Source organism: Rutilus rutilus, assembly GCF_951802725.1.
Source record: "Rutilus rutilus genome assembly, chromosome: 23".
Lineage (NCBI taxonomy): Eukaryota > Metazoa > Chordata > Actinopteri > Cypriniformes > Leuciscidae > Rutilus > Rutilus rutilus.
Window position 1 is genome coordinate 7,745,434 of NC_140233.1, and position 11,778 is coordinate 7,757,211.

The 11,778-nt window shown below is 40.9% G+C and overlaps 1 protein-coding gene across 3 annotated transcripts in view; it reads left to right on the forward strand.

Annotated features, from left to right (window-relative positions):
• The window catches only part of lingo1a (leucine rich repeat and Ig domain containing 1a), a 78,940-nt gene extending 67,844 nt beyond the window's left edge, over positions 1-11,096 (forward strand). For all 3 annotated transcript variants that reach the window (XM_084398049.1, XM_084398050.1, XM_084398051.1), the window contains one exon: positions 7,122-11,096. In XM_084398049.1, coding sequence (XP_084254175.1) covers positions 7,134-8,984 — 1,851 coding nt within the window. In that variant the 5' untranslated portion in view covers positions 7,122-7,133 and the 3' untranslated portion in view covers positions 8,985-11,096. The remainder of the gene's footprint in view (positions 1-7,121) is intronic.
• Positions 11,097-11,778: the final 682 nt, after the last annotated feature.

An 11,778-nucleotide genomic window follows, 5' to 3' on the forward strand; every position in this document is an offset into this window, starting at 1 on the left:
TTTTTTTAATGGCTGTCCCAACTGACCCTAAATTTTGATTATTAGTGTATATATGACCAGATATTTTCAGTGTTGTCCTCAAAGTTATAGTTACAAACTGATATGGAATTACCTTATAAGACACTAATTGGCTTCTCACACTGCACTTAAAGGGACAGTTCACCCAAAAGATTTTGTCATCATTTACTCACCCTTAAGTAGTTAACAGTTGACGGTAGCCATTGACTTCCGTAGTAAAAATACTATTGAAGTCAACTGTTTGATTACCAACATTCATCAAAACATCTTCTTTTGTCTTCAATGGAAAAACATGAAAAAAGAATTGTTTTGGGTGAACTATCCCTTTAACCCCAGGTTAACCCCATTGCTCTTAACCCCGCTTATAATTTACACTTATAATTTAGAAGCAGGGTTAGCACCCCTTTGTGACGATAAACCCGCATTGTCACAGAAACACTGCGGTAGTTTCAGCGTTTGAGGTGAAAAATGTCAAATGGTGGCGGAAAATGCGACAATTGGAGTGAAGAGACTTTCATTCTTCCCTTTATAGTCCCAAAAGTCCATTCAGTATATGAACTTAGTACAGTCAGCAATATAATATGAGGATGCGCAATGCTAGAGCCTTTATGTAAACAGGGTGTATGCTGCTATCGTCCAATCGATGACTCTGACACTGCAAATATGCAAATAAGGATGTTAACCCAGGGTTTAGAAAGACCAGGGTTAACTATTTCAAGTGTGAAAAGCCCTAAATTGATGAAAACTGTTGTATAATACATAATACGCACTAGGACACCATCCTTTGTGTGTGTGTATTTGTGTAAGTGGGTTTCTCAGTTCATTCTATCTCATGACTCATTCACTGTTCCCCAAAGCGTCTCTCTTTTCATTTATTCAGAGAAGAAAATGAGTGTGAGAGAAATGTATTTAGCTTAAAGTGAAGGAGCGCATATGTTTTCACAGACAGGTGTTACTTTAATGCGTGACATAGAACGAGGTGACCGCTGGTGTCCTTTTACACTGTTTTTCAGCATCTACTTCAATAGATGTCATTCTTTTCTTTCCGAGCATATGTGTTAGGTAACTTCAGTACATAACCCGTGAAAGTCGACTAAATCATATTCAGGCCCTGCTGGAAAATCCAGGTCGATGTTTTGGAACATGCTAGCTGGTGATTAGCTTGTCCAGCTACAAAGTTGCTAGTCGACCTTTCAAAACAAAGATAGCTTGTTAAGTTGTTGATTTGAACATATTCACCCAGGATGAAGCATTGTAGACACACTCGTTAGGTAAAAATGCACTATTTGACCCAGTATTTGTGTGTGTGCTATATATAGGCAAGCATCACTATCACTTGTTAGTACTTATCAGATTTTCCAATCATAACTAGCTTAACTCTTTCCCTGCCAGTATTGTGCTCACATATGATATCGCTCGTTTCTGCTTCTTCGCCTGTGTATTGATCATGAGATTCTTTATTCTTTCAGAAGATGTGTAATATAGCGCCCCCTACCCTATAACAGTGAAAACACAGAGAGCCGGAAATTTCCATCAATGGCGGGGAAAGAGTTCATTTGCACTACATACAGTACAGGGCCCTATTACATCTGTTATTATTGTGTGTATCTGATAGTTTTATCAAATGAAATGGTGAAATGCCCATGAAGTGAATCTAAGAGCAGCTCTGGAGATGAAGTTCAAATGAAGTGTCCTTATATAGTGAGACTACAGATTATAAAATGTATATATATTTTTGCGGTTTAATATTCACAGACACTAGCCCATATGGTGATCTGAATAAGTGTACAACCCTACTTTTGATTTATTCATCCAACTTTGGCCAAATTCTGTGACATTCCACGTCATACAGTAAATTACATTTTTATGACTGGATTCTGCGATTCCATTCTCGTTTATTATGAGGCCCTATATTCAAAATGAATGATACCTCAAATTTGTGAGGAAAGTTTGAGTATTTGTGTGTACAAGTCATTAGTTTGGCAACGTGCTAACGTCAAACTCCATCAGAATCAACTGTGAGTGCGAGTCCCTTTAAGGCAAGTCGGTTCACTTAATGGCCAGGGAGGGATTGTTAATGGAGTTTCTGCCCATTAAGAGCGTATCAGATCAATTATTACGAGGCTCCATTTCGGTTAGGTTGCTGCCCCAGAAGCTTCCTTAGTAGACAATAGACAGTGAGGCTAGGTTTACATCTTATGTTTGTGTGTCTACCCTGTTTGTAACACTCCTTCCCTGTGTGATTGATTCCTCAGCGCTGAGATGTCTGGTGTGTTGGACCTCGTTATTCCTGATTCCAGCTGCCGTCCTGGGCTTGTGTTGATGATTCTTCTCCTGTAGCTTCAGGGTCAATGTGTCTCCCTCCCCTCAGAGTGAGAAAAACAGAGAATGACAGCGGAGAGAGTGAAACCGGAGATGTTTGAGCTCTGAGGAGCTGTTAGGGCTGCAGGATGGAGCTGTTTCGTCTGGGAGGAGGTGTTTTCAGAAGGTCAGATCTGAAGCTCTGAATATGAACCTTACTGTTTGCACTTCCTGAGCCAGAGTTACTCTACAGACAAAATAATAGCAGAAAGGGCGAGGGGAGGGTCTCTAATGAGGGAACACTCAGTCACACTCTGGCGATTCTGCAGCAAGTGCAACAAATAAATGAGCAGATTCAGTCACGGACCATAAGAAATGGATTGAGTGTGTGTTTCTGAGTCCCAGACTTGTTTCAGTCTCGAACACCATGTTCTGAACACAAATGCTTTAAGTGAACGACACAATCTCTTTCCTGACGCTTGTTTTGCAGTGAAATGAAGCCTTTCTATTGTTGCACAGAGATGCGACTGATTTGCTGGTTGTTTGTTTCTACCCTCGAACACTGTCTTTAAAGGCCTAGAGGAACATTTCGTTGCTCAGGAAAAGCTAAGGTGAAGTATGTGATTTCAGTGCCACTAGCGTCACCAAACGCAATTGTAAAAAATAATGAAACGCATTTCCTGAACACTCCGCTTGTCTTCCATTGCTCCGACAAACACTCATGCCATTGGTTGAGACACTATTGCTGTACCTTAAAAATCATAAGGAGAAATTAAAATAGACACTAATGAGATAATTATTCACATACAGTAGAACTGCAATGCTATAAAATTAATGGATTTCGTTTTTGGAATTTGGAAATTGATGAAAAACATTTGAGTTCATATTGAGATCACTGACTTTTGATTGCAGTCTTGTTAAATCTAAGCACATTTAGAGACATTTCTGGGATCTATTCTGTAACTCTAGAGGAGAAATGTGACATTACTTGGATCTTTTTCTCAGTAGAAACATTATTATTACGATTATTACTTATTACTAGGAGAAACAATTGAGTTTTTTTTTTACACATTTAATAAAATGCAGAAATACTTATTCATAATTAAAAACTGAGTGATTTTTGGTCATGAAATGAACAGTACTTGATGTTTTGGTGAACGGATTCAAGAGATTAATTCACTTGGAAGACTTAGTCTTCTACATAGTAACAGCAGAGCTTCATTAAGTCAATTAATCAGATTGATTTACGGATGAGCCGGAGTTGTGTTATTCTTGTCCAAGTGTGTTTAACTTTGTCCTGTGAGGTGTCCGTGCGCTGAACTGACCTACATGAAGCTGAAGTGAAATAAGTCCACCTGAATGTGTGTTGGTGTGTGTGTGTGTGTGTGTACAGGATTAGTGAACTGGCTGATTCTGAACTAGATTAGACTCTTAGCGCGCTGCTCCTATAGCCGTGACAGATGTGAGGAGGATTCTGCTGCTCAGGTATTTAGCTGCCGTCTTTAAGTGGGATTGTTGCCGCTGGGAAACACCGTCCTGTTCCAGACTGCAGTTATTCACAACCTTACTGTGAGAGATTCAGATGTATCATAAATATATAATAGTAAATGATGCAACAGATGGAAATGCAATCATGTCAGAATAGAGATGCAGCAGCACCATGTTTATTACGAACTGTCTCGTCATGTTGCTTTACAAATCACCTTCCAGCTTTTACACACTAACTTACCACGTGACTTTACATGCTACCTCACTGCTTTACTTTACACACTACTGTACTGCACTGCTTTACTTTACACACTGCGGCATCACACTACTTTACCCACTACAACTCTGCATTATTTTAAATGCAACCTCTGTTACTTTACATATTTCTCTGCTGTGTTACTTTACACACTACACACTTGCATTACATAATTTTTTACACCACATTATATTATTTTACAAGCCACCTTACTGCATTATTTTACTTGCTACCTCTAGTTTGCTGCATTACTTTACACACTAATGCAGCAAGGTATTTTACGTTACCAAACTGCATTATTTTAATTTACAGTACTTGTTACATGTTACTTTACATGATAGTTCGCTGCATTACTATACACACTACCACACTGCATTATTTTACCTCTCTTTTACATACTAGTTTGCAGTGTTACTTTACACACTATCACAGTTACTTTACACACTAATGCAGAAAGTTATTTTACATGTTACCAAACTGCATTATTTGAAATTACAGTACTTGTTACCTGTTACTTTACATGTTAGTTGTTGCATTACTTTACACTCAACTTCACCGCATTACAATACACATTACCTAAATTAATTTGAGTTTACACACTATCTGACTGTGTATTTTACGTTCTACCTCTCTGTTACTTCACATACTAGTTTGCTGCATTACTTTATTGATTAATTCACCACATTAAAGTACAAACTACCTCACTGCATTACTTTATGCACTCACGTCATTCATGCTACTTTTACTGTAATTTTACAGGGGGGATAGAGAGATCACAGATCCCAAAAACATGAGTTTTAGTAGGAGGGCTTAACAGTCAACCATTTCTTTTCTTTTTTCACTGAGAGATAATACATAATGCTATTTGATAAAATTTCCGAAGACACATCATTAGCTGAATAATGTTTCAGCTTGTTGCTAGTCTGGTGACCAGACAGCGGTGATATTTCTTTTAAGTCGGTTTCATATGAAGAACATTTCCATATGTTCTCAGGTTTTGGCAGCACACACTGTAGGCTGCTTAATTTGCTTTGAACTGAACCCAGCCTCCCCTCAACAGTGCTAACGGTTTAACACCGTGCCTGTGGGCCACATGCTGAATGCTTCCAGCCAAACTCAACCCTTCAGTGGCTTCATTATTGATCCCGATGAACAACTGGGGCTCACAGTTAGATCACTGCAATTTATTCATTACAGCAAATTACAAACAAAAATCCAAATTGGCCTCTTCTGAAATATTTGTGAATCTCTTCTACATTTATACAGTGCATTTTGTGTTTGTGTGGGCAGGAGTTCTTCTGCACACCAATGGCAATTTTTAATGGTCATAGTGCTGCAAGATTTGTGATTCCCTAAATAACTATTTTAAGTATCAGTTCGTTGAACTGAAAACTTCTGAAAAGACAAAAGCAGTCATCACTGGCGTCAGGCTTCCCGATGCAAGTTGTACATCTTTTTTATGATCATGTGACAGGGATGTTGTGTTACACAAACAGGAAATGAACATTCTTTGATGTTCTCAATAGGAGTATTCCAGTGCTGTGTAGGTGGTTATGAAACCGTAATCAGAGTCACGACGGGTCGGTAGAGAATAGCGTGACGGCAAAAAAAAAAAAAAAAATGTAAACCTGACATTCACTGGAGATGTAAGCTCTGTTACAAAACCAATTGAGCTGCCTACCTAGAGAGCAATTTAAGGCGTTATAGATGCACTCTCTATGCAAAAACTGTTATTATGAATAATTTAAATCTTTCTTAGATGCTTTTTTAGCTGAATTTTAGGGCAGCATTGTATGTTTTCATTACCACATAAGGCAATCCCAGAATTCACAAGAAATAAGCTCTGTAAAAATTCCAAAGAAGGCGGATCAGTCAAGACGAGATACCGAAAAGTGTTTATAAAAGTACTTTTTTTGTGTGTGCTATGTATGTTATGTGTTTTAAAGTAACATGTTATTAGTTTTGCAACATGCTAACACCAAACTGTGGGTTGTTTGCACACTATTTGTGGAGATGCTGCCAGTGTAGAGTATTCAGAATGAGACCTTTATGAGGTTTCATTCGGATACTGCCTATGTAGGCATTAGATAGCAAGGTGGACACTTTCCTCTAAAATATGATTTTCAGAAGACTGTAAAGAAGCTAAACTTTAAAATGAGGGCAGTTGTGCATGAACAGTGTTTATTGCTGCTTCAGAAAGCATTAGAATCTCTGTGTACAGATTTAAATGGTCAGCATGTCTTTAAGTAAGATATCAGAGAGTCTTAATCCAACGTCTTTTGGTCTGTCTCGCAGATGGCATATGCTAGCGATTTTATGGCTACCAACTTTCTGTGAAGTGGATTTTTCTCCTTGAAAATTGTGGATAAATTCACACATATGCCTCCGTGCCATCGTTTCAAATGGATCCGATACACGGAAGTGTGAACGCTCACAGGATTTGAGAGTGAAAATGCTGGTTGGGACAACAGCCTTCTAACTCACTTCTCAGCTGTGTTAGGTGCACCAGAGGTTTAGAGGATTCATAAATACCTTATGATGGTGATGTAACCCTTGCAATGGATTCCAAGTCAAGTCCCTGAGCTCAGTTAGCGTGAGTGCTACTGTGTGTTAAAAGCCTTTGAAGTTGAACTAGCTGGGGTCAAAACAAAGGAGATCGAATCCAAAAGTGCCAATTCATGCAGTTATGCAAGTACACGCCATTGGCTCTTCCTTTTCACAGTTGTGAATAATCCAGCAGTCCTTAGTGCAGTCGTTTAATGAGCCTATAATGTAATGAAACACGTAGTTGACACTTTGGAAATGGAAAATGATATCTGCTATATTAGTTAAACTCTTAATAAAACACACTTTTACCCTCTCCATTCTTTCAATGAACAGTGTTCAATAAATACACAATTCACTCATGTTTTAGAGCCATATGCTGCTCGCCAAAGAAAATAGCAGAGTAGAAGGTTTAGTCAATATACTGTGCAGTATAATTGTTTATTGATTTGGATGCCTTGAATTTCATCTTTTATAACTCAGTGCACTTTTTCTCTTTTCTCCGTCTGTGCAGGTAACCGGTAGGATGGTAGCAGGGGAAGTGAGTGGGCACAGCTTCCTGGTGGCATGCTGGCAGCCCATTCTAATCTTGATGCTGGGCACAGTGCTGTCTGGCTCTGCCACGGGCTGCCCATCACGCTGCGAGTGCAATGCTCAGGAGCGCTCGGTCTTATGCCACCGCAAGAAACTGATGTCCGTTCCAGAGGGGATCCCGTCGGAAACACGACTCCTTGATCTCAGCAAGAATCGAATCAAAACCATCAACCCAGATGAGTTCTCTGCCTTTCCGCACTTGGAAGAGCTGGAGCTCAATGAAAACACCATCTCGGCCATTGAGCCCGGCGCCTTTAACAACCTGTACGGCCTGCAGAGTCTGGGACTGCGCAGCAACAAGCTGAAGCTCATCCAGTTGGGAGTGTTCACAGGCCTCAGTAACCTAACAAAGCTGGACATCAGTGAGAATAAGATCGTAATTCTGCTGGACTACATGTTCCAGGACCTCTACAACCTGCGGTCTCTGGAGGTTGGGGATAATGACCTTGTCTTCATATCCCACCGGGCGTTTCATGGCCTCAGCAGCTTGGAGCAGCTTACACTAGAGAAGTGCAACCTGACCTCTGTCCCGACAGAGGCCTTCACACATCTGCACAGCTTGGTTACGTTGCGCTTGCGAAACCTCAACATCAACAGCATCAGAGATTACAGCTTCAAGCGGCTCTACCGTCTCAAAGTCCTTGAAATTGCCAACTGGCCCTACCTGGATACCATGACCACCAACTGCTTGTACGGATTGAATCTTACCTCCCTAACGATCACTAATGCAAACTTAACGTCGATTCCATATTTGGCTTTGCGACACCTGGTTTATCTTCGTTTCCTCAACATGTCCTACAATCCCATCCAGATGATCGAGGGCAACCGGCTCCATGACCTGCTCAGACTGCAGGAGTTCCACCTGGTGGGCGGTCGACTGACAATGATCGAGCCCTACTCCTTCAGAGGACTTAACTACCTGAAAATCCTCAATGTCTCCAGCAATGCCCTTACCACCCTGGAGGAGGCCGTGTTCCATTCAGTGGGGAACCTAGAGACCCTCGCATTGTATGACAACCCGCTGGCTTGTGACTGCCGTCTGCTTTGGGTTTTCCGACGCCGCTGGAGGCTGAACTTCAACCGCCAGCAGCCGACTTGCTCCTCACCCGAGTTCGTTCAAGGAAAAGAGTTCAAGGACTTTCCTGACGTGCTTCAGCCCAATTACTTCACGTGTCGCAGGTCTAGGATCCGAGACCGGAAGCCACAGCAAAAGTTCGTCGACGAAGGCACCACCATCCACTTCGTGTGTCAAGCAGACGGAGACCCAACGCCCGTCATCATGTGGCTTTCCCCACAAAAACAGTTCATCACCACGAAAACGATAGGACGGCTCACTGTTTTCCCAGATGGCACCCTGGAGGTGCGCTACGCTCAGATTCAGGACAATGGGACGTATGTGTGCATTGCTAGCAACGCCGGTGGAAACGACACCGCTTTGGCCCACCTGCACGTCCACAGTTACTCGCCAGACTGGCCCAACCAACCCAACAAAACCTTGGCGTTTATCTCCAACCAACCCAACGACAACGGAGCCAATGGAACAAGAGCAACTGTCCCGTTCCCGTTTGATATAAAGACGCTAATCATCGCCACCACTATGGGCTTCATCTCCTTCTTGGGTGTGGTTCTGTTCTGCCTGGTTCTGCTCTTTCTTTGGAGCAGAGGCAAAGGAAACAGCAAACACAACATTGAGATAGAGTACGTCCCGCGCAAATCGGACGCTGGGATGAGCAGCAGCGGCAACGCCGATGCCCCTCGAAAATTTAACATGAAAATGATATAATCCAACCAGGGAGCTCAAGAGACCCTTTCAAAAACTCATAAAGACAAAAACAAGAGATTCCCTGCCTGAAGAACCTCTGGCTCTGACGAGCTCCCCATAGAGGAGGGGTGTTTTTCCCCCTTTCTAAAGATGGATGTGCGTCACAGGGGTTGGTGCTTTTGTTCAATATTGAACATGAGAGGGGGAAAATGTCCTCATGCGCAGTCCTCTGTGATGCCGCTTAAATTCAGCCTACGGGGACCAATATCTTTGAGAGAGGATTTTGTTTTAAAACACTTAAGTTCCTGTGGATTTTTATGGGCAAAAAAAAAGAAGAAAAACCCCAACCTCCAAAATGTTTTGTGTCGACCTCCAGAATGCAAAGGCAGAGCATCCTTCTCCCTTCTGTCCTGCTGCCTGCATCCTCTTTATTTGTTTGTTTATTTGTTTAACCCATTCATTTCTTGTTTTCTACTAAAATGAATAGTTTTATGAAAGAATAACAGTAGATAAATCAGGGGAGAAAAGCACATTTAACAAACCCAACAGCTGAATTTGCCCAAATCCGCCCCCAAAATGTCTTCTACATTGTGTCTAACAACAGAATGTAGAGTATAATAGATTCCATTTCATTCCTGCTATAGAGAAATGTGTGTATAGTGCAACTTTCACCGCACATTCCTTTCTTTGAATCTGCACTCGGCTGTCTGGTCCTCATTTTGCTTTCGGATCTGTATTTTAAATGCATTTGTTAGATAAGCCGAGGGAGTTTTACGACTCAAGCATCTGGATAAACAAGTACAGGTTGTTTATTGTTGGATTAATGGCTAGGCAAGTGAAATCAGCAGTAATTATGTAACTTTTGTTGTGCGTTTTGCTTTAATTTTATATAGAGATGATCATTGTAGCCTGCAGTGAGCATTTCTGCTGTGCCTGGTCAGGTTTAAACCCATTTAATGGCACTGCAGCATCACATTTTTATATAACAAACTCATTCAAAGACTGTACAGCTCTGTCTCAGAGTGTGCACTGTATGTGCGAGAGCAAGCGAGTTCATAACAGAATTAATCATTTCATCAAAAGGTGAGAGTGTTAATATGCTCGACAGCACTCAATCACCTTTACCTGCTGCCGAGTCTCACACATGTCTCTTGGTCTCAGATCTGTCTCTTGAGTCTTACACCTGTCTTTTGGTCTCACACCTGTCTTACCGGCTGCAGATCGTTTTTTCTTTACATTATATGAAGCTTTGGTGCCCAAAGAAACCATTTCAAAGTTATCCAGCAAGTCTAAGGACTCAGATGGTGTTGGTTTGTTACAATGACAGATATCTATTCCAAGAATTATTGCGTTATTTAGCAGATGTTTCCACAGGCGGAAATGGCGCCACGTTAATCACGGCAGGCAACCTTTGTGAATAAAGAAGTGGGAGTAAATTGAAAGTAGGCTGTTTGTGCTGACAAGAAAGTGTAATGGTGCAGTGCTAGATAAAGGCTGGTTAAAAATGGATTGGTTAGTGAGTATGAAGCAGGTTTTTGGGCTGAAATGCAATGGTTTAATGAATTCGCTACACAGTCCAGCTGTGTTTTAAGTGCGTGTTTAATCTGGGCCAAGCAGGGCAGGTGATTTCCATGGAAGGACACTGAGCTGTGTTTATGCACTGTATTTTGCTCCAGTGTAGATGGGTTTCGCCTCGCTAAGTGGTTTGTACTGCTGACTGAGGCTGCAGATGGAGAAGCTGCACAGATGGTTTAACCCTTACTGATCCACTTTAGAGTTAATCTGACACTTGCACACACACACGCACACCTGAATCTTTCTCTGATCCTCTGCCTCTGTGGTCTAGCTACTGTTTTCATCCTATTACTTCGAATAAATCTTTATATGACCTCTGCCCTCTCCAACATTCAGCCCAGAATGATAATGTGCATTAATGTGGTCCATAATATTCTTTTATACTAAAGAAAAAAGACCTAAAAAGGTGAAAAAATCTAGTATGAAAAATGTTTAAAATTGTTCTGTGCAATAAAAGTAATATGCATTTTGTTTTCTTTTTTTTAATTAACACAATTTTATTGATGTTGAATTGTTGAAAATATGGTATGTTGTATTAAACAATCTATGGAGATTTTTATACCAAAAATGTGCCTTGTTTATTTTGTTCTGCAGAAGAATCTTCAGCGCATGCTCAACGTCATATTTAGGATCTGAACAAGAAAATGTATAAGGATGAATTAGAACATCTTATTTTCTCTGCATAAAAGTAAGTTTGCACATACAGTGATTTTCTGCAAAAAAAAGACTAGAAGTCATCTTAGTTTTTATAGCAAATGCATCTCATTAGTAATCAGATTTTCACTATGACCAGTTGTGAAGCTCCCATTAATGTGCTTATTAGTGTCCAACAGTATAGCAACCTCATGACCTTCTCCGATAAAATCACTGTATGTGTGAAAATCACTAAAGATGAGGAGACGGTTGTGTTACTGAACAACATAATGTTATTAGAAGCTTAATGGTGAAAAGAATCTAACAGTATTACTGGTTTTAACCATGGTCATTATCTGGTTTAACTGGTTTAGGTTGATCAGCTGGAGTACCGGCTGGTTGGACTACCGAGGTCAACCTGGTTAAAGCTGGTAGATGGCCAGATTCCTGCAGGATTATATCAGGGAACGCACAGAAAACTGTGGAACACGGTCCAGTAGGGATTTTGTATTCCGTAGGGGTTTTCTGGAGGACTTCACAGAGCTTTGAGAGTATGAAAAATAAATGGTCTTCCTCGTAGTACTGGAAAAAATGCTGTAATCACTTG